General features: G+C 41.8%; 1 protein-coding gene across 1 annotated transcript in view; it reads left to right on the top strand.

Moving 5' to 3' along the window:
* Positions 1 to 24,229, top strand: part of LOC102738374 (dynein axonemal heavy chain 9-like) — a 241,092-nt gene that overhangs the window by 214,007 nt on the left and 2,856 nt on the right. Inside the window, exon 40 of the mRNA XM_081806003.1 lies at positions 18,656 to 19,045. Coding sequence (XP_081662129.1) covers positions 18,656 to 19,045 — 390 coding nt within the window. The remainder of the gene's footprint in view (positions 1 to 18,655; positions 19,046 to 24,229) is intronic.

Raw genomic sequence — 24,229 nt, 5'->3', positions numbered from 1 at the left:
ATAAAAATTGTTCAAGGGATTCACAAGATAAAAGGATATAAAGTATGACACCACATACCTAAATTATGGGGGACAAAGGAGTAAAAATTTAGTGCTTCTAAAACTTTTTTTTTTTTAATTTTTTTTTTAAGATTTTATTTATTTGCGAGAAAGAGAATGAGAGACAGAGAGCATGAGAGGGAGGAGGGTCAGAGGGAGAAGCAGACTCCCTGCTGAGCAGGGAGCCTGATGTGGGACTCGATCCCGGGACTCCAGGATCATGACCTGAGCCGAAGGCAGTCGCTTAACCAACTGAGCCACCCAGGCGCCCAAATTTAGTGCTTCTAGATTTCAAACTTAAGCAACCATCAATTTCCTATAGACTGCTATATGCAGAAGATGTTATACACCAACCTAATGGTAACTTCAAGTCAAAACCCAGTAATAGATATGCGAAAAATAAAGAGAAAGAATCCAAACAGGTAACTAAAGAAACTTACAGTGAGAGAGCAAGGGAAGAAAGGAACAGAGAATATAAATGCAACCATAAAATAAGTAACAAAATGGCAATAAATACATACATACCTATGAATAATTCTTTGAATATAAATGGACTAAGCCCTCCGATCAAAAGACATAGAGTGACAGAATAAATAAGAAAATAAGACCCATCTATTTGCTGCCTACAAGAGACTAATTTCAGACTTAAAGACAGATGCAGAATGAAAACGAAGGGATGGAGAAGCATTTATCCTGAAAATGGATGTGAAAAGAAAGGTGGGGTAGCAATACTTAGACAAATTAGACTTTGAAACAGACTAACAAGAGACAAAGAAGGACACTTCATAATCATAAAGGGTCGATCCAACAAGAAGATACAACAATTGTAAATATTTTTTAAAGATTTTATTAGTTAGAGAGGGAGCAAGCAAGCACACAGCAGGGGAGCAGGGAGCCCGATGTGGGGCTCGACCCCAGGACCCTGGGATCATGACCTGAGCCGAAGGGAGACGCTTAACTGACTGAGCCACTCAGGCGCCCCAACAATTGTAAATATTTATGCACTCAACGTGGGGGCACCCAAATACTTAAAACAGTTAATAATAAAGAAAGTAATCAACAGTAATAAAATAATAGTATGGGTCTTTAACTCCCCACTTACATCAATGGAGAGATCATCCAAACAGAAAGTCAACAAGGAAACCGTGGCTTTGAATGACACATTGGAGCAGATGGATTTAACAGATATATTCAGAACATTCCATCCTAAAACAACAGAATACACATTCTTTTCAAATGCACATGGAACATTCTCCAGGATAGATTACGTATTAGGCCGCAAAACAAATCTCAGCAAATTCAGAAAGATTGAAGTCATACACCATGCATCTTTTCTGACTACAACACTACAAAACTACACCGCAACACTACAAAAAAAACGACCACAAGAAAAAATCTGGAAAGAACACATGGAGGTTAAATAACATGCTACTAAACAATGAATTGGTCAACCAAGAAATCAAAGAAGTCAAAAAATACATGGAGACAGGGGTGCCTGGGTGGCTCAGTTGGTTAAGCATCTGCCTTCAGCTCAGGTCATGATCTCAGGGTCCTGGGATCGAGCCCCACATCAGGCTCCCTGTTCAGTGTGGAGTCTGCTTCTCTTTCCACCCCTCCCCCTGCTCATGCGTTTGCACTCTCTCTCTCTCAAATAAATAAATAAAATCTTTAAAAAAAATTACATGGAGACAAATGAAAATGAAAACACAAACAATCCAAAAGCTCTGGAATGCAGCAAAACCAATTCAAAGTGGGAAGTTTATAGCAATACAGGCCTACCTCAAGAAGCAAGAAACATCTCAAACAATCTATCCTTACATCTAAAGGAGCGTAAATCAGTAGAAAGAAGGAAATAAAGATTAGAGGAGAAATGAAATAGAAACTAAAAACAAAGCAAAAAACAAGAGAACAGATCAATGAAATCTGGAGCTGGGTTTTTTTTTAAAAGATCAACAAAATTGATAAACCTTTAGCAGACTCATTTAAGAAAGAGAGAGGTGGGGGTGCCTGGGTGGCTCAGTCGGTTGAGCATCCAACTCTTTTTTTTTTTTTTTAAAGATTTTATTTATTTGTTTGTCAGAGAAAGAGAGAATAGGAGCAGTGGGGAGAGGCAGAGGGAGAAACAGGCTCCCTGCTGAGCATGGAGCCTGACATGGGACTCAATCCCAGGACCCCAGGATCACAACCCGAGCTGAAGGCAGACGCTTAACCAACTGAGCCACCCAGGCATCCCAAGCATCCAACTCTTGATTTGAGCTCAGGTCATGATCTCAGGGTCATGGGATCGAGCCCCACATCAGGCTCCATGCCAAGACTCTTTCTCTCTCCCTCTCCTCCTCCCCAGCCCACTCATCACGCTCGCTCTTGAGAGAGAGAGAGAGAAGGGGCTCAAAAAAATCAGAAATTAAAGACAAGAAATAAAAACCAACACTGCAGTAATACAAAGGATTGTTAGAGATTATGAAAGATTATATGCCAACAAACTGGACAACCTAGAAGTAATGGATAAATTCCTAGAAGTATATATAACCCCCCAAAACTGAATCAGGAAGAAATAGAAAATTTGAACAGACCAATTACCAGCAATGAAATTGAATCACTAATCAAAAAACTCCCCAAAACACAAAAGACCAGATGGCTTCACAGGTGAATTCTACCAAACATTAAAGAAGAGTTAATACCTATTCTCAAACTATTCCAAAAAATAGAAGAGGAAGGAAAACCTCCAAATTCACTCTATTTGGCTGGCATTACCCTGATACCAAAACCAGAGTAAAGACACTACATAAAAACAGAACTATAGGCCAATATCTCTGATGAACACAGTTGCAAAAATTCTCAACAAAATACTAGAATACTGAATCCAACTATGCATTAAATAAATTATTCACCACAATCAAGTGTGATTTATCCCTGAGGTGGAGTTGTTCAACATTCACAAATCAATCAACATGACACATCACATAAATAAGAGAGAGGATAAAAACCACATGATCGTTTCAATACATGCAGAAAAAGCACTTGACAAAGTACAACATCCATTCATGATTTAAAAAAAAAACAAAAAAAAAACCCTCCACAAAGTAGGGTTACAGGAACCCTACCTCAACATAATAAAGGCCATATATGAAAAGAGCACAAGCAGGGGGAGAGGCAGAGAGAGAGCGACAAGCAGACTCCCCGCTGCTCAATCACAGGACCCCAAGATCATGACCTGAACTGAAGTCAGACACTTAGCCGACTGAGCCACCCAGGTGCCCCGGGAATCGTTCTTGATTATTCAGATGTTTAAGGCCATCAGACTATTTTTTTCCCCAAGCTTCCGGTGGCTAATTCACAAAATCTGTTTCTAAATACGTGAAGGATGCTCAAACTTGAAGTCCAGCTTGCTGACTTGGAGAACTACTCCAGCCTTGCTTTGACCCGTGGACGGCTTACAGTCACCACTCACCAGACAGCCGCCCTGGCCCACATGCCTTCAGGTTTTCCAGCACTCTGTCAGAAGACCCAGCTGGATGGACTGTGGTCACCCTCAGTCTGGAAGATGAGGGGCACGGCCCGTATCATTCCCACTGCCCTCCCCATCCCCTCCCCTGCTCCAGAAAAATGAAAGCTGGTTGCAAAGACCATTTTCATAGGGAAGAAAAAGCAGATAGGAACTGACCGTCAGGACAGGGTGCAGCCTGCAGTCCCTCGAGGAGGAGGACATGGGTGTTGCTGACCCCCTTGTGAGCCCAGGGCACCAGCTGCTTCAGACCCATCAGGGGTGCACTTTCCAAATGGACGTTACTGGCCCTCTGGAGGTTGGAGTCCTTAGGTATGGATTGCAGTCTAGGAATCTGAGCTTTTTTATTAAAAAAAAAAACCACTAATAATAGCTCACTGACTTCAAAGAATGAAGACCTGTAGGAAAAATAAGGTTTTTACTCAAGATTATGAAACTATGCCTTTATAGGGATGAATAAAGTGGTTAAGGTCACAGCCAGCTAGCCTTTGTATCTATGATAAGGGCTCCCCACTGACCCCAGCCTTTAGTTCTAGATTCACCTGCCATACTGACATGCAGCAAGCAAGTCAGAGGACCCTGAAATGCAGCAAGTTCCTAAGACAGGGATTCAGTGTTTTCTCGGTAAGTTTTCTTCTAGCTGACTCTTGACCTGCAAGTACAGATATTAATCAGTGTTACAGAGGATCCAGGCAGGAGGAATTTGAGAAAATTGGGCTTGAACAAATGTAAACAGGTTTCTGTAGGATGGTATAGCTGAGTCTTTAAGAAGGGCCCACTTGTCCACAGCTTGGCCACAGAAATTTCCTGTCTGCCCACCCCAGCCTCCACCAATCTGGCAATAGCCCAAGAAACATGTTTTCCTGAACAGCTTTCGGGAAATGCTGTCCTAAAGTCTTCTCCTAAGAAAGGGATGAAACTTACACTTAGTGAATCTGCGGTGGGATTCTCTCATTTCTTCTCAGCCCTACAATGAAAATGAGTCATTCCTACTTGGCTCAAGGTCACGGGAATACTGACTTCAGAAACCAACTACAAGGTGAATGGTTTCCTCTTTTCTGGAATTGTTCTTCACTCTCAAACTGGCAAAACCTCAGACAGCACATTCTTGAAGTCTGTCACTCCCACATTCAATTAGCAAATGCAAAATCGTGGTCAGAATGAATTAACATCATATTTTAAGCGGATGTGAGAAATTTTTAAGAAAGCCAAGTTACACATTTTATGTTCCTCTATCAAAATGAATTCAGATGTCCAAATGCTGTTAAAAATTAAGTATGGCTTTTTTTTTTTTTAAGATTTCATTTTTTTAGAGCCGTTTTTAGGTTCACAGCAAAATCAAGAGGAACATAAGAGAGATTTTCCACATACTCCCTACCCCCCACAGAGCCTGCCCCACTATCTGCGTCTCCCAGCAGAGTGGTCCACTTGTTACAACTGAGGAGCCTACACTAACTTACCACAATCACCCACAGTCCATAGTTTACATTGGGGCTCACTCTTGATGGTGTACATTCCAGGGGTTCGGACAAATGTGTATGACACGACTGTGATACTTGGCAGAAAGGGAAGAAGAAAGGCGATCCCTTCGTTGTTCAGGCTTACTATGGGAATCGGGCTACTGTTCGGGAAAGAGCCCCACACTTCCACTGAACTGAGGACACACAGAGCAGAGGTCATAAAGGCCAAGGTAATGGGGTTTGTAGGGCAGAGTGCTTATGGCAGGGAGCTGCCCAGACAAAAAGCCTCAGATATCCGCAGAGGGACCCCCAAGACACTGGCTGGCTACTGCTCTGTACATGAGTGAGAAAAAAACTACCCAAGGCTGGGGAGGAACCATGACATAGGAGCAGAGAGAACAATCCTCAGAGCTCCCACAGAGCTGGGAATAGTTCCCACTAGCTGGCATACAGAGAAATTAAAACAAAAAACAAAAAAACAAAGTTTCAGGGAAGATTCTCAGAAGGGTATCAACTTAGTAAAAGGACTAAATTGAACCCAGACTAAGACTGAAAGCTGGTCTATACTCCCCCAACAGCAAAGATGAAATCCAAGCTGCCAACAGATCCACTGAGTTCAAGTAAATTAACTGCAGGCAAAAAAATTCTTTCCCGGGGTGCCTAGGTGGCTCAGTCATTGGGCATCTGCCTTTGGCTCGGGTCATGGTCCCAGGGTTCTGGGATCGAGCCCCGCGTGGGGCTTCCTGCTCAGCGGGGAGCCTGCTTCTCCCCCTCCCTCTGATGCTCCCCCTGCTTGCACTCTCTGTCAAATAAATAAATAAATAAAATCTTTAAAAAAAAATTCTTTCCAGCACTATTTAAAGGAATACAACAAAATCCAGCACTCAAAAATGTAAAATTCATAGTGTCTGACATGCACTAAACTAATTACAGGCATGTAATATATGACCCATATCCAGGAGAAGAGTGGATCAGTTGAAATGGCACCAAAAATGGCAAGGATGATGGAATTCGCAGGCAGGGAGGTTAGGACACAATCCTGAGTTTGCTGTGTCTGTTGAAGGAGACAGAAGAAAATACGAACATGATGACGTACAAATGGAACCTATAAACAGAACGTACAGAGATGGAAAATGCAATAGTCGAATGAAAAATGAGACCTTTGGAAGATTTACAGCTGATGAAAACATAGCAAAAGAAACTACCCAAAGTGAGGGAAAAAGAAAAAAATACTGAAAAAAAGTAAACACATCAGGGACCTGTGAGATAATATCTAGTGGTCTAACACATGTAACTGGAGTCCCAGGAAGATGGAGGTGAGAGGGAGGGTCAAAAAAAAAAAACTTAAATAAGGGCCATGGTTTTGCAGATCTGTCAAAAACTATAAATCCGGGGCGCCTGGGTGGCTCAGTCATTAAGCGTCTGCCTTCAGCTCAGGTCATGATCCCAGGGTCCTGGGATCGAGCCCCACATAGGGCTCCCTGCTCGGCGGGAAGCCTGCTTCTCCCTCTCCCACTCCCCCTGCTTCTGTTCCTGCTCTCACTAACACTCTCTGTCAAATAAATAAATAAAATCTTTAAAAAATATATATATATATAAATCCACGGGCACAAGAAGCTCAACATGCCCCATGCAGAACAGACCTAATGAAAACTATGTAAAGGTACCTCATGATGAAGTTGGTGAAACCCAAGGGTAAAGCAGGCGGGATGAGGGGCAAGGCGGGAGTGGGGGTGGAGAATATGCAAAGGAGCAAAGAGAGAAATGACAGCAGACTTCTCGCAGGGAGCTATGCAAACTGGACACAGTGGAGAGATACCATGAATGTACTAAAGGAAAAGCACCAAAAAGAAAATGATAGGGGTGCCAGGGTGGCTCAGTCAGTTGGGTGTCTGACTCTTGATTTCAGCTCAGGTCATGGTCTCAGGGTCATGGGATCGAGCACCATGGTAGGCTTCTTGCTCAGTGGGAAGTCTCCTGGAGATTTCTCTCTCTCCCTCTGCCCCTCCTTCCAGCTCTCCCTCTCTAATAAATAAATCTTTAAAAAGAAGAAAACGATAAACCCAGAACTCTTGGAGTAGCCAAAATAAAAACAAAAAACAAAAAACCAAACTTTCAAAAAAGAAAACTAAATACAGGCATACCTCATTTTGTTGCATTTCACTCTACTGAGCTTCACAGATACTGTTTTTTTGTTTTGTTTTTTACAAATAGAAGGATTGTGGCAGCCCTGCATTGAGCAGGTCTATAGGTCTCATTTTTTCCAACAACATTTGCTCACTTTGTTTCTCTGTGTCACATTTTGGTAATTCTCACAATATTTCAAACTTTCTCATTATTATTGTTATGGTTATCTGTGATCAGTGATCTTTGATATTACTGTTTTAATTGCTTTGGAGTGCACAAACCATGCGCATTTTTAAAAATATTTTTTATTTATTTGAGAGAGAGAGTGAGCAAGAGAGAGAACACAAGCCAGGGGGAGAGGCAGAGGGAGAAGCAGACTCCCTGCTGAGCAGGGAGCCCAACACAGGGCTCAATCCCAAGACCCTGGGATCATGACCTGAATCAAAGGGAGACCCTTAACTGACTGAGCCACCCACATGCCCCAACCATGCCCATTTAAAATAGCAAACTTGATAAATGTTTATGTGTTCTGACTGCACCATTGACCAGCTTCCCTGTGTCTCTCACCTTCTCCACTTGGCTCCCTCTTCCCTGAGACACAACAGTATCGAAATTAGGCCAATTAATAACCCTACAACAGCTCCTAAGTGTTCAAGTGAAAGGAAGAGTCACACGTCTCTCACTTGAAATCAAAAGCTGGAAATGATTAAGCTTAGTGAGGAAGGCATGTTGAAAGCCAAGAGAGGCCAAAAGCTAGGCCCTTTATACCAAATGGTTAGCTAAGCTGTGAATGCAGAGGAAAAGTTCTTAAAGGAAATTAAACTGCTTCTCCAGTGAACACACAAATGATAAGAAAGTGAAACAGCCTTATTGCTGTTATGGAGAAAGTTTTAGTGGTCTAGATAGAAGGTCAAGCCAGCCCCAACACTCCCCTAAGCAAAAGCCTAATCCAGAGCAAGGCCCTAATGCTCTTCAATTCCATGAAAGTGGAGAGAGGTGAGGAAGCCACAGAAGAAAAGTCTGGAGCTAGCAGAGGTTGGTTCAGGAGGTTTAAGGAAAGAAGCCATCTCCATGACATAAAAGTGCAAGGTCAAGCAGCAAGTGCTGATGTAGAACCTGAAGGAAGTTCTCCAGAAGTTGGAGCTAAGATAACTAATGAAGGTGGCTACACTCAGCAACAGATTTTCAATGTAGATGAAACAGCTTTCTATTGGGAGAAGATGCCACCTAGAACTTTCATAGCTGCAGAGGAGAAGTCAATGCCTGGCTTCAAAGCTTCAAAGGACAGGCTGACTTTCTTGTTAGGGGCTCATGCAGCTGGTGACTTTAAGTTGAAGCCAATGCTCATTTACCATTCTGAGAATCTTAGGGCCCTTCAGCATGATGCTCAATCTATCTGCCTGTGCTCTGTCACTGGAACAACAAAGCCTGGATGACAGCATATCTTTTTACAACATGGTTTCCTGAATATTTTAAGCCCACTGCTCAGAAAGACGCCTTTCAAAATATTACTGCTTGTTGACAATGCACCTGGTCACCCAAGAGCTCTGATGGAGATGGACAGTGAGATTTATGTTGTTTTCACTCCAGCTAACACAACATCCATTCTGTAGCCCATGGATCAAGGAGTCATTTCAACTTTCAAGTCTTACTATTTAAGAAATACATTTCGTAAGGCTCTTGCTGCCATAGATAGTGTGATTCCTCTGATGGATGTGGACAAAGTAAATTGATAACCTCTGGAGAGGATTCACCGTCCTAGATGCCATCAAGAACATTTGTGATTCATGGGAAGAGGTCAAAATACCAACATGAACAGGAGGAGTTTGGAAGAACCTGATTCCAACCCCTTAACAACTGAGCCACGCAGGCGCCCCTGTACGTTGTTTTTTTAGACATAATGCTAGTACACACTTAGTAGATTACAGTATAGTGTAAACATAACTTCCACATGCACTGGAAAACCAGAACCTTCATTTGACTCGCCTTATTGCAATACAGTTTCTTGTAGTGGTCTAGAACCGAACCCACGGTATCTCTGAGGTGTGCCTATAAGCATGTTCTCAGACAACTGAGAGAATTCATATCCAGTAGGCCTAAAATATAAGAATGTTAAAAGAAATTCTTCAGACAGAAGGAAAATGATACTATAAAGAAATCAGGGTCTACACAAAGTACTGACTGTCTCCATAGATGGTAAATATGTGAGTTGTATTAAAGACATTTTTTATCACTTAAAAATCGTAAAAAACAATTAACTTTTTAAAACAAAAATAGTAATTACTATGGGCTTTATAACATATGTAGAACCAAATGTATGTCAACAACAGCATAAAAAATAAGAGGGGGGAGGCGCCTGGGTGGCTGGCTCAGTCGTTAGCGGCTGCCTTCGGCTCAGATCATGATCCCAGGGTCCTGAGATCGAGCCCCGCATCGGGCTCCCTGCTCAGCGGGAGGCCTGCTTCTCCCTCTCCCACTCCCCCTGCTTGTGTTCCTGCTCTCGCTGTCTCTCTCTCTGTCAAATAAATAAATAAAATCTTTAAAAAAAAAAAAAAAACAAAAAAGAGGGGAAAACACAATTATTATGCTGTACGCGATGTGGCATATTATTTGAAGGTACACTGTGCTAACTTAAAGACATATACTGTAAATCCTAGAGGCGGGGTCAGCAAACTACTGGCCTGCAGGCCAAATCCAGCCCACAACCTGTTTCTGTAAGGAAACATTTACTGGAACATGGCCAGCCGTTAATTTACACGTTGTTTATAGCTGCTTTTGTGTTACAACTGACGAGGCGAGCAGCTGCAACAGATATTGTGTGGCTTGCAAAGCCCACAGTGTTTACTATGTGATGCTTTACAGAAAATTTGCCAACCCCTGCCCTAGGGCAACCACTAAAATAAATTAAAAAAAAAATTGGTAGATTTAAACTCTGTCATATTGATAATTACATTAAATATAAATAGTCCAAGCGTCCAAAGTACTGATTAGAACTGTCAGAACAGATAAACAAGATGTAATAATATGCTATTGTGTTGGGATCCTGTCCCCAGATCACTCCCTCAGTTGAAGACTGGATCTCAGCATACAGTTATACATATGCCTGAGATTGTTATAATGGGACAGTAAGAATACACACACAGCTGGATCATGAAGGAAAAAGTCACAGGCAGAGTCAGGAGAAATCCATATGCAGACTTCTTATGCTATATCCCTCCTGTGAGGTATCACACACAGTATGATCCTATATCCAGAGAAAATATTTTAGGAATGAAGGGGAAATCAAGATATTTTCAGATGAAGGAAAATCATAACGGCATTTGTCACCAACAAACCAACCCTAAAAGATGGGAGGAGGGGAGAGTCTGAGATGGTGATGTAAGTAGACCCTGAACTCAACCCCTCCATGGTCACACCGAGTCTACACCTATATATAGAACAATTCCTCCTGAAAAGGAAGTGAGGGCTGAGTGAACAGTTTCTGCACAACAAAGGATAGAGGGCCTACATACAGTGGGGAGGGATAGTACTGAGGGACCGGGAGCAGATTAATCCGCCAGAAGAAGAGAAAGAAGGGGCAGGAAATTTATTTGAAGAAATAATAGCTGAAAACTCCCCTAACCTGTGGAAGAAAACAGACATCCAGGTCCAGGAACCACAAAAAGTCCCAAACAAGATGAACTCAAGAATGGTCCAAACCAAGACATATAATAATGTCAAAGTTTAAAAATAAAGGGAGCATCTAAAAATTGTCAAAAGAGAAGCAACGTTATATACAAGGGAAACCCCATGAGGCTATCAGCTGAGTTTTTAGCAGAAATTTTACAAGCCAGGGTGCACCTGGGTGGCTCAGTCAGTTAAGTGTCTGACTCTTGATTTTGGCTCAGGTCATGATCTCAGGGTCGTGGGATCAAGGCCCACGTCAGGCTCTGCACTGAGCATGGAGCCTCCTTAAGGATCTTTCCCTCTCCCTCTGCCCACACCCCGCACTCTCTCTTAAAAGAGAAAAGAAAATTTTACAAGCCAGAAGGGACTGGCATGATATATTCAAAGTACTGAAAGGAAAAAGCCTACAGCTAAGGATACTCTACCTGATAATGTTACCATTCAGAATTTAAAGAGATAGAGTTCTCAAACAAAAGTTAAAGGAGTTCATCACCACTAAATCAGCCATACAAGAAATGGTAAAGAGACTTTTTAAGCAGAAAAGGCCATAATTAGAAATAAGAAAATTATTTTTTAAATTTCATGAGTCAAAGCAAACATAAAAGTAGTAGATCAGTCATTTATAAAGCTAGTATGGCATTACCCTGATACCAAAACCAGGCAGACACTACAAAAAAAGAAAACAACAGGTCAGTATCTCTGATGAACATAGATTCAAAAATCCTGAGCAAAGTATTAGCAAATCTAATCCAACAATACATTATATAAATCATTCACCACGATTTATTCTGGGGATGCAAGGGTGGTTCAATATTCACAAAATAATCAATGTGAAACACCATTTTAACAAGAGAAAGGATTAAAAACATGATCATTTAAATAGGTACAGAAAAACATTTGACAAAATTCAATATCCATTCATGATAAAAACTCTCAACAAGTGGGTTTAGAGGGAACATACTTCAACATAATAAAGACCATATATTAAAAACTCACAACTAACATCCTACTCAATGGTGAAAAACTGAAAAGATTTTCCTCTAAGATCAGGAACAAGACAGGAGGCTCACTCTCACCACTGTTATTCAACATAATTCTGTAAGGCCTAAACACAGCAATGAGACAGAAAAAAAAAAAGAAATAGAATGCATCCAAATTGGTAAGGAAGTTAAACTGTCACTATCTGCAAATACCATAATATTATACATAGAAAGCCCTAAAGACTCCACCAAAAAACTATTAGAAGTAAAAAATGAATTCAGTAAAGTTGCAGGATACTGCATTCTGCTTCATACTGTTCATACTGTTTCAATACACTAATAATGAAGGAGCAGAAAGAGAAATAAGAAAACAATTCTAATTGCTTCTTGGCCTTTTTGGCTAGAATTAAGTGAAGAAAACAATTCTTTTTTTTTTTTTTTTTTATTTGAGAGAGAGAGAGAGCATGAGAGGGGGGAGGGTCAGAGGGAGAAGCAGACTCCCCGCCGAGCAGGGAGCCCGATGCGGGACTCGATCCTGGGACTCCAGGATCATGACCTGAGCCGAAGGCAGTCGCTTAACCAACTGAGCCACCCAGGCGCCCCGAAGAAAACAATTCTATTTACAATTGCAACAAAAAGAAAAAAAAAGCCCTAGGAATAAATTTAGCCAAGGAGGTGAAAGACCTATACTCTGAAAACTATAGGACATTGATGAAAGAAAGTGAAGATAACACAAACAAATGGAAAGATATTCCATGCTCATGGACTGGGAGAACCAATATTGTTAAAATGTCCACACAACCCAAAGCAATCTACAGATTCAATGCAATCCCTATCAAATTACCAATAGCATTTTTCACAGAACTAGAACAAATTATCCTAAAATTTGTATGGAGCCATAAAAGACCCCAAATAATCAAAGTAATCCTGAGAAAGAACAAAACTGGAGGTATTACCATCCTAGATTTCAAGGTATACTACAGAACTGTAGGAATGAAAACAGTATGGTACTAGAACAAAAAAAGATACATAGATCAATCGAACAGAACAGAGAGCCCAAAATAAACCCATAATTATATGGTCAATTAATCTACGACTAAGGAGGCAAAAATACAATGGGGAAAAGACAGTCTCTTCAATAAATAGTGTTGGGAAAACTGAACAGACACATGCCAAAAAATGAAAATGGACAACTTTCTAGTACCATACAAAAATTAACTCAAAATGGATTAAAGACCTAAATGTGAGACCTGAAACCATAAAAATCCGAGAAGAGAACACAGGCAGTAATTTCTTTGACATCAGCCATAGAAACATTTTTCTAGATAAAAAAACCCTGAAATACCTACATGCAAATCTAACAAAATATGTACAGGACTTGTGTGCTGAAAACTACAAAACAGTGATAAGAGAAATTAAAGAATATATAAATAAATGGAGGGACATAGTGTGTTCACAGATTAGAAGACTACATAGTAAAGATGTCAATTTTACTCAAATTGTTACACAGGTTCAACGCAATTCCTACCAAAATCCCAGCAAGAACCATTTGTAGATACAGGGAAGATCATTCTAAAATTTATGTGGAAAAGCAAAGGAACTAAAATAGTGAAGACAATTTTGAAACAGAATAAAGTAGGAGGAAGCAGTTTCCCTAATTTCAGAACTTATTATATAGTTATTGTAATCAAGACTGTGTGGTATTGGTAGAGGGACAGACACACAAAACAGAATAAAGAAACTGGAAATAGATTTTCCCAAATATCCCAACTGATTTTTGACAAAGGTGCAAAAGCAAGTCAATGGGGGAAAGAAAGCCTTTCAACAAACAGTGCTGGAGTAATTTGACATAATAGGCAAAAATACTGACCTCAAGCTAAGTTTCACACCTTGTAAAAAATTAACTCAAAATGCATCAAGGACTTAAGTGTAAAACTTAAAACTATAAAACTCCTGGGAGGGGGCGGGGAACAGAAATCCTCAAGCTGGGGCGGGGGGAGCAGGAAAATAGTTCTTAGACATGACACCAAAAAAACATAAGCCATAAAATAAAAAACTGATAAACTGAACTTCATCAAAATTAAAAATCTTTGCTCTAAAAAAGACCCTTTTGAAATGAAAAGGTAAGCCATAGACTGGGTAAAAGTATTTGCATTCCCATATCTGAAAAAGGACTAATATCAAGAATATATAATTTTTTGAAACTCAACAGTAAAAAAAAAAAAAATTAGAAAATAAGCAAAAGATATTAAGACATTTCACCGAAGAGAGTATACAGGTGAGAAATAAATACATGAAAAGACACTCATCATCATTAGCCATTATGAAAATGCAAATTAAAATCACAAGATATCATTACACACCTATCAGAATGGCTAAAACAAAAAATAATGACAACTCCAGAATGGGAGAAGACATTTACAAATGACATGTCCGATAAAGGGTTAGTATCCAAAAATACAAAGAACTGATACAACGCAACACCAAAAAAAAGAAGTAATCTAACATCTCTCATCATCAGGGAAATGCAAATTAAAACCACAATGAGAAATCACCTCACACTTGTCAGAATGGCTAAAATCAACAACACAAGAACAAGAAACAACAGGTGTTGGTGAGGATGTGGAGAAAAAGGAACCTTCTTGCACTGTTGGTGGGAATGCAGACTGGTGCAGCCACTGTGGAAAACAGTATGGAGGTTCCTCAGAAAGTTAAAAATAGAACAACCATATGATCCAGTAATTCCACTACTGGGTATTTACCCAAAGAATATAAAAACACTAATTCAAAAAGACATATGCACCCCTATGTTTACTGCAGCATTATTTACAATAGCCAAGAGATGGAAGCAGCCCAAGTATTGATCCATAGTTGAATGGATAAAGAACATGTGATTATATATATATAAATATATATATAATATGTATTATGTAATTATACAGACACACACAATGGAATATTACTCAGCCTTAAAAAAAGAGTGAAATCTTGCCATTTGCAACAACATGGATAGATCTAGAGAGTATAATGCTAAGCAAAAGAAGTCAGAGAAAGACAAATACCGTATGATTTCACTCACATGTGGAATTTAAGAAACAAAACAAATGAGCAAAGGGAAAAAAGAGACCAAGAAAGAGACCCTTAACTATACAGAACACACTGATGGTCGCCAGAGGAGAGAAGAGTGGCGGGGGGGGGGGGGGCGGATAAGTGATGGGGGTTAAGAAGAGTACACTTATCCTGTATAAGTTTCTCTTACTGCTATAATAAGTTACCCCAAGCTTAGTGGCTTTCAGGACTTTATCTTACAGTTTCAGAGCTCAGAAGTCTGAAATGGGTCTCACATAGCTGAAGTCAAGATTTGGGCAGAGCTGTATTTATTCTGCAGGCTCCAGGGAAGAATCCACTCACTTGCCTTGCCCAGGTTCTCCCTTCCTTGAACCATGGATCCTTTCTCCATCTTTAAAGCCAGCAGCAAACCATCTTCCAGTCTATCTCTGACTCTGACCCTCCTGCCTGCCTCCAACCCCAATAATCCAGGATAAGCTCCCATCCCCATTTTAAACTCCTAACTTAATCACATCTGCAAAATCCCTCCTGCCACATGAGGTCACATCTTCACAGGTTCTAGGGATTGGGACGTGAACATATTTGGAGGGGTCATTACTCTGCCTACCACACATATCATGGAATACTACTTACCAATGAAAAGGAATCGACTGTTTGGTACAATGAAAAGCCTGGGTGAATGTCCAGGGAATTATGCTGAGTGAAAAGCCAAGCCCAGAAGGTGAAAGGTTTTATAAATTATTCCATTTATATAATACTGCTGAAATGACACATTTATAGAAGTGGAGAACTGGTCAGTCATTACTAGGGGTTATGGAAAGGCTGAGGCCAGGAGGAAAGTCAGTGTGCCTAGAAGGGGGCAACATGTGGTGATGGAAATGTTTGTATTTTGACCGTACCAATGTCAGCATCCTGTTTGTGATATTGTACTGCAGTTTTGCAAAATGTTAGCACTGCAGACACTTGGGCAAAGGGTACACAAGACCTGTCTGTATTATTTCTTGCAACTGCAAGTGTGTCTACAATTATCTCAAATAGCTTAATTTTTTTTTTAAGATTTATTTATTTATCTTAGAGAGTGTGGTGGGGGTGGTGGGGGTGGGCAGAGGCAGAGAGAGAATCCCAAGCAGACTCGCCATTGAGTATAGAGCCTGATGTGGGATTTGATCCCAGGACCCTTGAGATCACGACCTGAGCCAAAACCAAGAGTCGGATGCTTAACCAACTGAGCCACCCAGGCACCCCTCAAATAGCTTAATTTAAATAGAAAGCAATGGAAAGACTTCCCAATAAATTTTATAAGGCCAGAATCGACCTGATACCAAAACCAAAGATATTATGAGAAAAGAATATAAGGGACAAATATTCCTCATAAACCCAAATACAGAAATCCTTAGCAAGATGTTGGTAAATGAAATCATACAAGACAAGAAAAGGATAATACATCATGGTTACATGGGGATCATCCCAGAACTACAAGGTTGGCTTTAACATTCAAAAATCAATCTGTGGAGTTCACTGTAGGAATGTACTACATAAGAAAACTGTATGATCATCTTCATAGATGAAAAAAAAAAAAGGGTTTTATAAATTTAACACCAAATCTTGATTTTAAATACCAGAAAAATAAGAAAAGGGACTTTACTCACCTAAATAAAGGACATCTAAGAAAAACCACATTTAATGGTGAAAGACAATTTTTTCCTTCTGAGTTTGGAAACAAGCAAGGATGTCCACCCTTAAGACTCTCATTCATCATAGTAAAGGTGGTCCTAGATAGTGTAATAAGGCAAGAAAAAGTTACACAGACAGGGTCTCATAAAAAAGAGGGTTTGAACTCTTTTATTTTTTTCCCTTTGCACTAAATTTAATTTTGATACTTAATGTTATTTTATTAAAGAATCAACTATTTTTAGGGAAACTTTATTAATACCTAAGTTATAAATTGCACATAATAATGAATTAGTGGGGTGGCACAGTTGGTTAAACGTCTGACCCTTGGTTTCAGCTCAGGTCATGATCTCAGGGTCGTGGGATGGAGGCCAGCCTCAGGCTCCACACTCAGTGGAGAGTCTGCTTGAGATTCTCTCTCTCCCTCTCCCTACCAAACGCCGTCTGCACGCACTCACTCTCTCTCTAAAAAATAGTAAATAAAAATCAATAATGAATTACCACGCAACTGCAGGCATGACAAAGACTGTCTCACAAGCTTGAGTATTTTTTTAAAGCATCTTTTCAGAAGGGTCCTCTGAAGTAGAGAGTCCAGTAAAGAGAACAATTTTTTGTTTCAATCCAATAATACTGTCCATGTCGGAAGACCCTTGGGGAAACCTACCCACACAGGACACCCTGAGGTGGCTTCGGAACCCTTACCCACGCTCTGCTCTGGTCAGCCCCCTCCACGCAGCCGAGCAGACACAAGGAAGGACGTGTTTTCTATCGCTGTAACAGAGTCCATTTACTTGAGGGGAAAACATCTGTAACGCAGGCTGTAATTCAGGCTGGCTGACCTGGCACTTTGCCTTTTCTTTAAAATATTAAGGTATTCATATCTGAAAATAGCCCAGCCACTCGACCCCACGTATAGAAGGTGTATATGCAATAGCTACAGTCTCTCTGTGAGGTTCACAAAGAAGTTATTCATCTATTTCCTATAAATCAGGGGTCAGAGGGTTAGTCTCTAGCTGTCACTTGGGACCCGAAATAAGTTCCTCTTTAATAAAGGTGTGTTTAACTTTTTTTTTTTTTTTAACAGTCCCAAGAGTTAGGAGAGAGTTGAGCCTAGAATTACATGGTCCGGTCTCCTATCCCACAAGCACGGTGACTCCAGGCCGTACAGAGGCCTCTGACATTTTAGCAGTCTGCACTTGGGGCAAGCCACGCGGCCTCAGTCCACATCGGCTGCTGTAATTGAACACCAGTCTGGGCAGCTTATCAACAACAGAAATGTACTTCTCACAGTCCCAGAGGCACGGGCAGATCTGGTGTCCGGGGAGTGCCCACTTCCTGGTTCACAGCCAGTCATCTTTCTACCCTGTCCTCCCAAGACAGAAGGGGCGAGGGGGCTGTCTGGGGGCTCTTGTATAACAGGAGCACTAATCCCATTCATGAGGTCCCCCACCTCGTGACCCAATCACCACCTAATACCATCACACTGGGGGTTAGGATTTCAACATAGAAATTTGGGTGGGTGGGGGAGGGACACAAACATTCGGTCCACAACATGAGCCTTGTTGCATACTCTAACCCCGGTGCAGAAATCGCTGTGCTAGAGCTGGGGTCTTCAGGAAATTGCTGGAGATCCTTGTCATAACCAAAGTTACAGAACCAAATTTAACAAGGGTTTTCAATGGAACCTTTCTTTACAAATTTCACGTAGTGGTTGGAAGAGGGTTCCTTCAAGTGGACTATGTATCTAATACCTTGATTCCGGAGGAAATCCTTGACTTGGCCACACAGGTCTTCCAGGTTTGGGCCTCTTGTGCCTCTGAGCTGCGCACAGAAGGCTGCAGGGCTGCTGCAGAGGCAGGAGGAGAACCCGAGCTTCAGGGTGGGTGGAGGGAGCAGGGAATCCAAAGGGGGTCTGAGGTCCGCAGTGGACATTAACTACTGTCAGTGGATGGGTGTAGACTCTGATATCATGGAGCAGGGAGAGTTTTAAAGTCTGCAAATCAGGTATTAGGGACAGTCCCTGTGTCACCATCTCCTGTCTGGCTGGCTGTGTGCCACTAGCCAGAGGTCCCTAAGGCCGGTTGTTTCCAGGGACTTGCTGCCCCCTCACTCTTTGCCCTCCTGCTCTTTGTCTACAGGGGGAGCTGACCATGACCAGTGACATGGAGACATTACAGAATGCCCTGTACCTGGACACAGTGCCGGAGCCCTGGGCCAGGCGAGCCTACCCTTCCACGGCAGGCCTGGGAGTCTGGTTTTTAGACCTCCTCAACCGAATCAAAGAGTTGGAGGCCTGGCTAGGAGACTTGGCAATGCCCTCCACAGTGTGGCTGACAGGCTTCTTCAACCCCCAGTCCTTCCTGACCGCCATCATGCAGTCCACAGCCCGCAAGAACGAGTGGCCACTGGACCAGATGGCCCTGCAGTGTGAAGTGACAAAGAAGAATAGGGAAGACTTCAGGAGCCCCCCTCGGGAAGGGGCCTACATCCATGGCCTCTTCATGGAAGGTGCTCGCTGGGACGCACAGGTAAGTCTTGGGGGGAGCCTCAGGGCATCCTCTGTGGGCTGATTAACTTACAAATACTGCCTCCACAGAGTGTGAACCTGAAAAGGGATGCCCTGGAATCTTCTAACCTAGGTACCCTTCCCTTGAGGCTATCGAGCCACTTCCGTGCAGCCAGGGATGGTGCAAAGAACACAGACCTTGCAGCATGGGTAGAGTGCAGTGACTAAAACCAAGCCCTCCGGACCCCGACTGGCTGGATCTGAATCGCAGCACCACCATCTACTGCCACTGTGACCCTGGGATGTGGTTCTGGCTCTCCAAATCTGTTTCCTCAAGTGTTAAATGGGAAAAGAGAGTTGCTGCCAAGATTAAATTAGTTACTATGGAGGTCCCTTGGAATAGGGCCTGCCTGGCACATAGAGAGTGCTCCAAAAGTGTTGGGGGTCGGCTATCCCTGCTACTGGGTGACCACCCCCACCCCCCGCAGCCACTTTCCTCATTCATGAGCCCTGGGAGGGCAGGCGTCCTTTCTGCCTTTTACTTTGCCCCCATCTGCAAAGGGAGCCCAGTAGATACTATTTCACAGGACATTCAGAAAGGATTCCTCACTGAAGCCCAATAAAAATTTGAGTCACCGTGAGACTGGCTCAGATAAATGACATGAGCAAGGATGGATAACTCGAGAACAAGTTTACGTTTGTTATACACATGACCCGGAAGAATTGCTTAGTCAAATACCCTGCTTGGTAAGTGACACTTAACTGTTCCCAGCAATCAGTACAAAGTTAATGGGGAAAAACTGTTAGAAGATCTACAGTATCGTAGAAGGTCCTATAAATATACATATAGAGCTGTACTGGATTAAACAGTGTCTACCAAAATTCTACCAGAACCTCAGAATGTGCCCCTGTCTAGAAATAGGGTCTTTGCAGAGATAAGGAGTTAAGATGAGGTTATACTAGAGCGGAGCAGGCCCTAAATCCAAGGACTGGTATCCTTATAAGGCCATGCTGGAAGCACAGAAACAGATGTCCTGTGAGGACAGAGGCAGAGACTGGAGTGATACATCTATGAGCCAAGGAACGCCAAGGACTGCCAGCACCCCCAGAAGCTAGGAGAGAGGCATGGGCTAGTTTCTGCCTCCGAGCCTCCAGAAGGAACAGACCCTGCCTACACCTTGATTTAAAGCTCTGGCCTTCAGCACTGTGAAAGAAGACATTTCTGTTTTAAGCCATCAAATTTGTAGTAACTTGTTACAGCAGCCCTATGAAACCAATCGAAGGCCTGTTAACAGAGAGGACAATGAAACGGGACAGTGTTAATACAGCCTGAACCTTGAGAAGAAGCTGACATCCCCCCTCCACCTGAACATTTGTCCAAGATCCCATCAGTGGGGATCACACATGGATTGTAGGTATAAGATGGCCTAAGGTGGCCAGAATTAGAATACCAAAAAACACCAAACTGAACAATTAGGGAAGAAGTTCAGATGAGCACTGGCACTGTGGGGGCTGGGGAAAGAACACGGATTCCAATCATCTACCTACAATATTTTATTACCTTGTTTCTTCATAATAACTTCCCAAAAAGCAATACCCACCCACCAAGAACTCTGGTTCTCAGTTTCTGCCTCCAGAAAGATGTTAGCAAAATTAAGAGTAAGAACATCCAAAAATCCTCTCCTCCATAAAATCATAACACTGGCCCAAAATTGTCAGAACCAACTTTTTCACAGAACTCTAGAAATCGGGGTGCCTGGGTGGCTCAGTCAGTTAAGCATCTGCCTTCAGCTCAGGTCATGATCACAGGGTCCCGGGATCGAGCCCCGCATCAGGCTCCCTCTCAGCGCTGAGCAGGGAGCCTGCTTCTCCCTCTCCCTCTGCTGCTCCCCCTGCTTGTGCTCTCTCACTCTCTCTCTCAAATAAATAGGTAAATAAAATCTTTTAAAAAAGAACTCTAGAAATCAACCAAAGGCTTTCAGGAATCCAAACAGTTTATTTTTTTTTAAGATTTTATTTATTTATTTGAGACAGTGAGAGCACGCACAAGCAGGGAGGAGGGTCAGAGGCAGAGGGAGAAGCAGGCTCTCCGATGAGCAGGGAGCCCGACGCAGGGCTCAATCCCAGGACGCTGGGATCGTGACCTGAGCCAAAGGCAGACACTTAACTGACTGAGCTGCCCAGGCGCCCCCAAAGAGTGCTTATTGAAGAAAAATGTCCAACCCTCAGTAAAAGGAGCAAGCTTTGCAGCCTTTTAACTTGGCTCTGCTACCATCCCATCCCCACCAACTCTGTGGTGGCCTTGAAACAGCAGCCTCCCAGCCACTGGAGGAGGCAAAACGGGAGTTGGAGTACTTTCAAAGTCCCATTCCTAGAAAACCGTCATCATTTTCCCAACTTGTTCATTTCCCAGAAGACCCCATTTATAAGTCTGTCTCTACTTGACCTGAGTGGGAGCTCACCCAAGGCAACAGCCTGTCTCCCCAAGGGCATGTACTGGAAACAGTCAAAGACAACTGTTTAACCTTGCAGCTTGCCTGAGGTGGTAGATAACAGTGCAAATAATAGGCTAACCAAAAAGCTCACAAGGAGAAGCTGCAGAATGAAATGACCTCCAACATGTCACTGGAAACCCAGAAGGCCACGCCCATGTGCAGCCCTGTGCACATGCTCAAGAAAGACCTGAGAAGGCTGGAAGCTCACCTGTGCCTGCCCTCGAGGCTCTGTGAAAGCAGGAAGTGAAGGCTAAGGCACAGTGTTAAACTGCCCTGCTGAGCACTGAAGGCATGCCCAACTCATACACAGAGCCCCTGAGCAAAAACTGTGAGACTTACCAAAATCTCTGTCCTGTTCCTTGCTAACCACTAAGCTAACTGAGCAGGCCACTTCAGTAGTCGTAGTCCTATGTGACAAAGACTTTACAGAATCAGTTCAGAAAAGTCGCTAAACAAACAACAAATCCTGTGGAGGGAGATCTGATCACCAGAGTTGCCACATTATATTATTTAAAATGTTCAAGTTTTCAACAAAAAATTGAGACATGCAAAGAAACAAAAAGGGGAAAAAGCAGTCAAGAGAAATGGTCCCTGAGGGAGTTCAGAAGCGGGACATACCAGACAAAGCCTTTTAATCAGCCATTTTAAATATGTTCAGAGAACCAAAAGAAAGTATGTTAACAATGTCTCACTGAATAGAGAATACTAATAATGGGATAGAAATTACATTTCAAAAAACCAAGTAGTAACTCTAGAGCTGAAAACTATAATACCTTAAATGAAAATTCAATAGAGGGATTCAACAGAAGATTTGAGTAGGCAAGAATCACCAAACTTGGAATACATCAATTAAGATTATCCAACCTGAGAAGCAGAAAGATAAAATGAAGACAAATGAACAATTTAAAAACCTGAGGAATACCATCAAGCATACAAACACCCACACAGTGGGAGTCCCAAAAGAAGAGGAGAGAGAGCCAGAGCCAGAAAGAATACTTGAAGCAATAATGACCACTTTCCAGATTTGATAAAAACATCAATCTACACATGCAAGAATCTCAACAAAATCCAAATAGGATCAACTTAGAAATCCATACTTTGAGGCACCTGGGTGGTTCAGTCAGCTAAGCCTCCGACTCTTGGTATCAGCTCAGGACTTGATCTCAGGGTCATATGTTTAAGCCCTGCATTGGGCTCCACGCTGGGTGTGGAGCCTACTTAGACAGGAGAGGAAAGGGAGAAGGAAAGGGAAAAGGAAAGTAAAGGAAAAAGAAAAAGGAAAGGAAAGGAGAAAGGCAAGGGAAAAGGAAAAGGAAAGGAAATCCATACCTTGACATGTTATAAGATAAAGAGAGAATCTTGAAAGCAGCAAGAGAAAAGCAATTCATCAAATACAAGGGGTCCTCAATGGGATGAACAGTTGATTTCTCATAAGAAACCAGGAAGGCCAGAAGACAGTAGAATGAAAGGCCAAACTGCTGAAAGAAAAAGACTATCAGCCAACAATTCTATATCCAGTAAAACTATCTTTCAAAACTGAAGGAGAAATTAAGACATTCCCAGGTTAAAAAGAAAGAGGGGCACTTGGGTGGCTCAGTCTGTTGAGCATCCAACTCTTGATCTCAGCTCAGGTCTTGATCTCAGGGTCATGAGTTCACAATGAGAGAGAGACAGAGAGAGAGAATTTACCACTAGCAGGCCAGACCTATAAGAAATACTTAAGGGAGTCCTTCAGGATGAAATGAGTTACAAGACAGTAACTCAAGTCCACATGAAGAAGTAGAATACCAGTAAAGGTAATTATATATGTAAATATAAAAGAAAGTATAAATGAATTTTTTTGTAACTTTTCTTTCCTGTCTGGTTTATTTTTTTATTATTATTGTTATGTTATGTTAATCACCATACATTACATCATTAGTTTTTGATGTAGTGTTCCATGATTTCCTATCTGATTTAAAAGACAGCTGCAAGAAGCAATAACTATAAATCTGTGCTGATAAGCATAAAAGATGTAATTTGTATAATGAAAACAACACAAGGTCTTAAGCACAAGAAGGGTAAGGAATGGAACTTATCTAGGAATAGAGTTTTTGTACACTACTGAAATTAAGTTGGTATTAGCCTGAAGTAGATTTTTATACACTGATGTTAATTATAATCCCTAGGGAAACCACTAAGAAAATAATTTTTTAAAACAATAAAAGATGTATCTTTAGGTTCAAAATGAGTCTCTTGTAGATAGCATATGGATGGGTCCTGTCTTTTTATCCATATCCTGCCAAGGAAATGTTGAAAAAGAAAAAGCTGGGGGCATCACATTGCCCAATTTCAAGCTATATTACAAAGCAGTGATCACCAACACAGCATGGTACTGGCACAAAAACAGACATATAGACCAATGGAACAGAATAGAGAGCCCAGATATGGACCCTCAACTCTATGGTCAAATAATCTTTGACAAAGCAGGAAAAAATATGCAATGGAAAAAAGTCTCTTCAATAAATGGTGCTGGGAAAATTGGACAGCCACATGCAGAAGAATGAAACTCGACCATTCTCTAACACCATACACAAAGATAAACCCAAAATGGATGAAAGACCTCAATGTGAGATAGGAATCCATCAAAATCCTAGAGGAGAACAGAGGCAGTAACCTCTTTGACATCTGCCACAGCAACTTCTTTCAAGATACATCTCCAAAGGCTAGTG

Source organism: Leptonychotes weddellii, chromosome 15 (genome assembly GCF_054177405.1).
Source record: "Leptonychotes weddellii isolate Sample4059 chromosome 15, ASM5417740v2, whole genome shotgun sequence".
NCBI lineage: Eukaryota > Metazoa > Chordata > Mammalia > Carnivora > Phocidae > Leptonychotes > Leptonychotes weddellii.
Note: the sequence above shows the minus strand (reverse complement) of the source record. Positions and strands in the feature narration are given on the sequence as shown.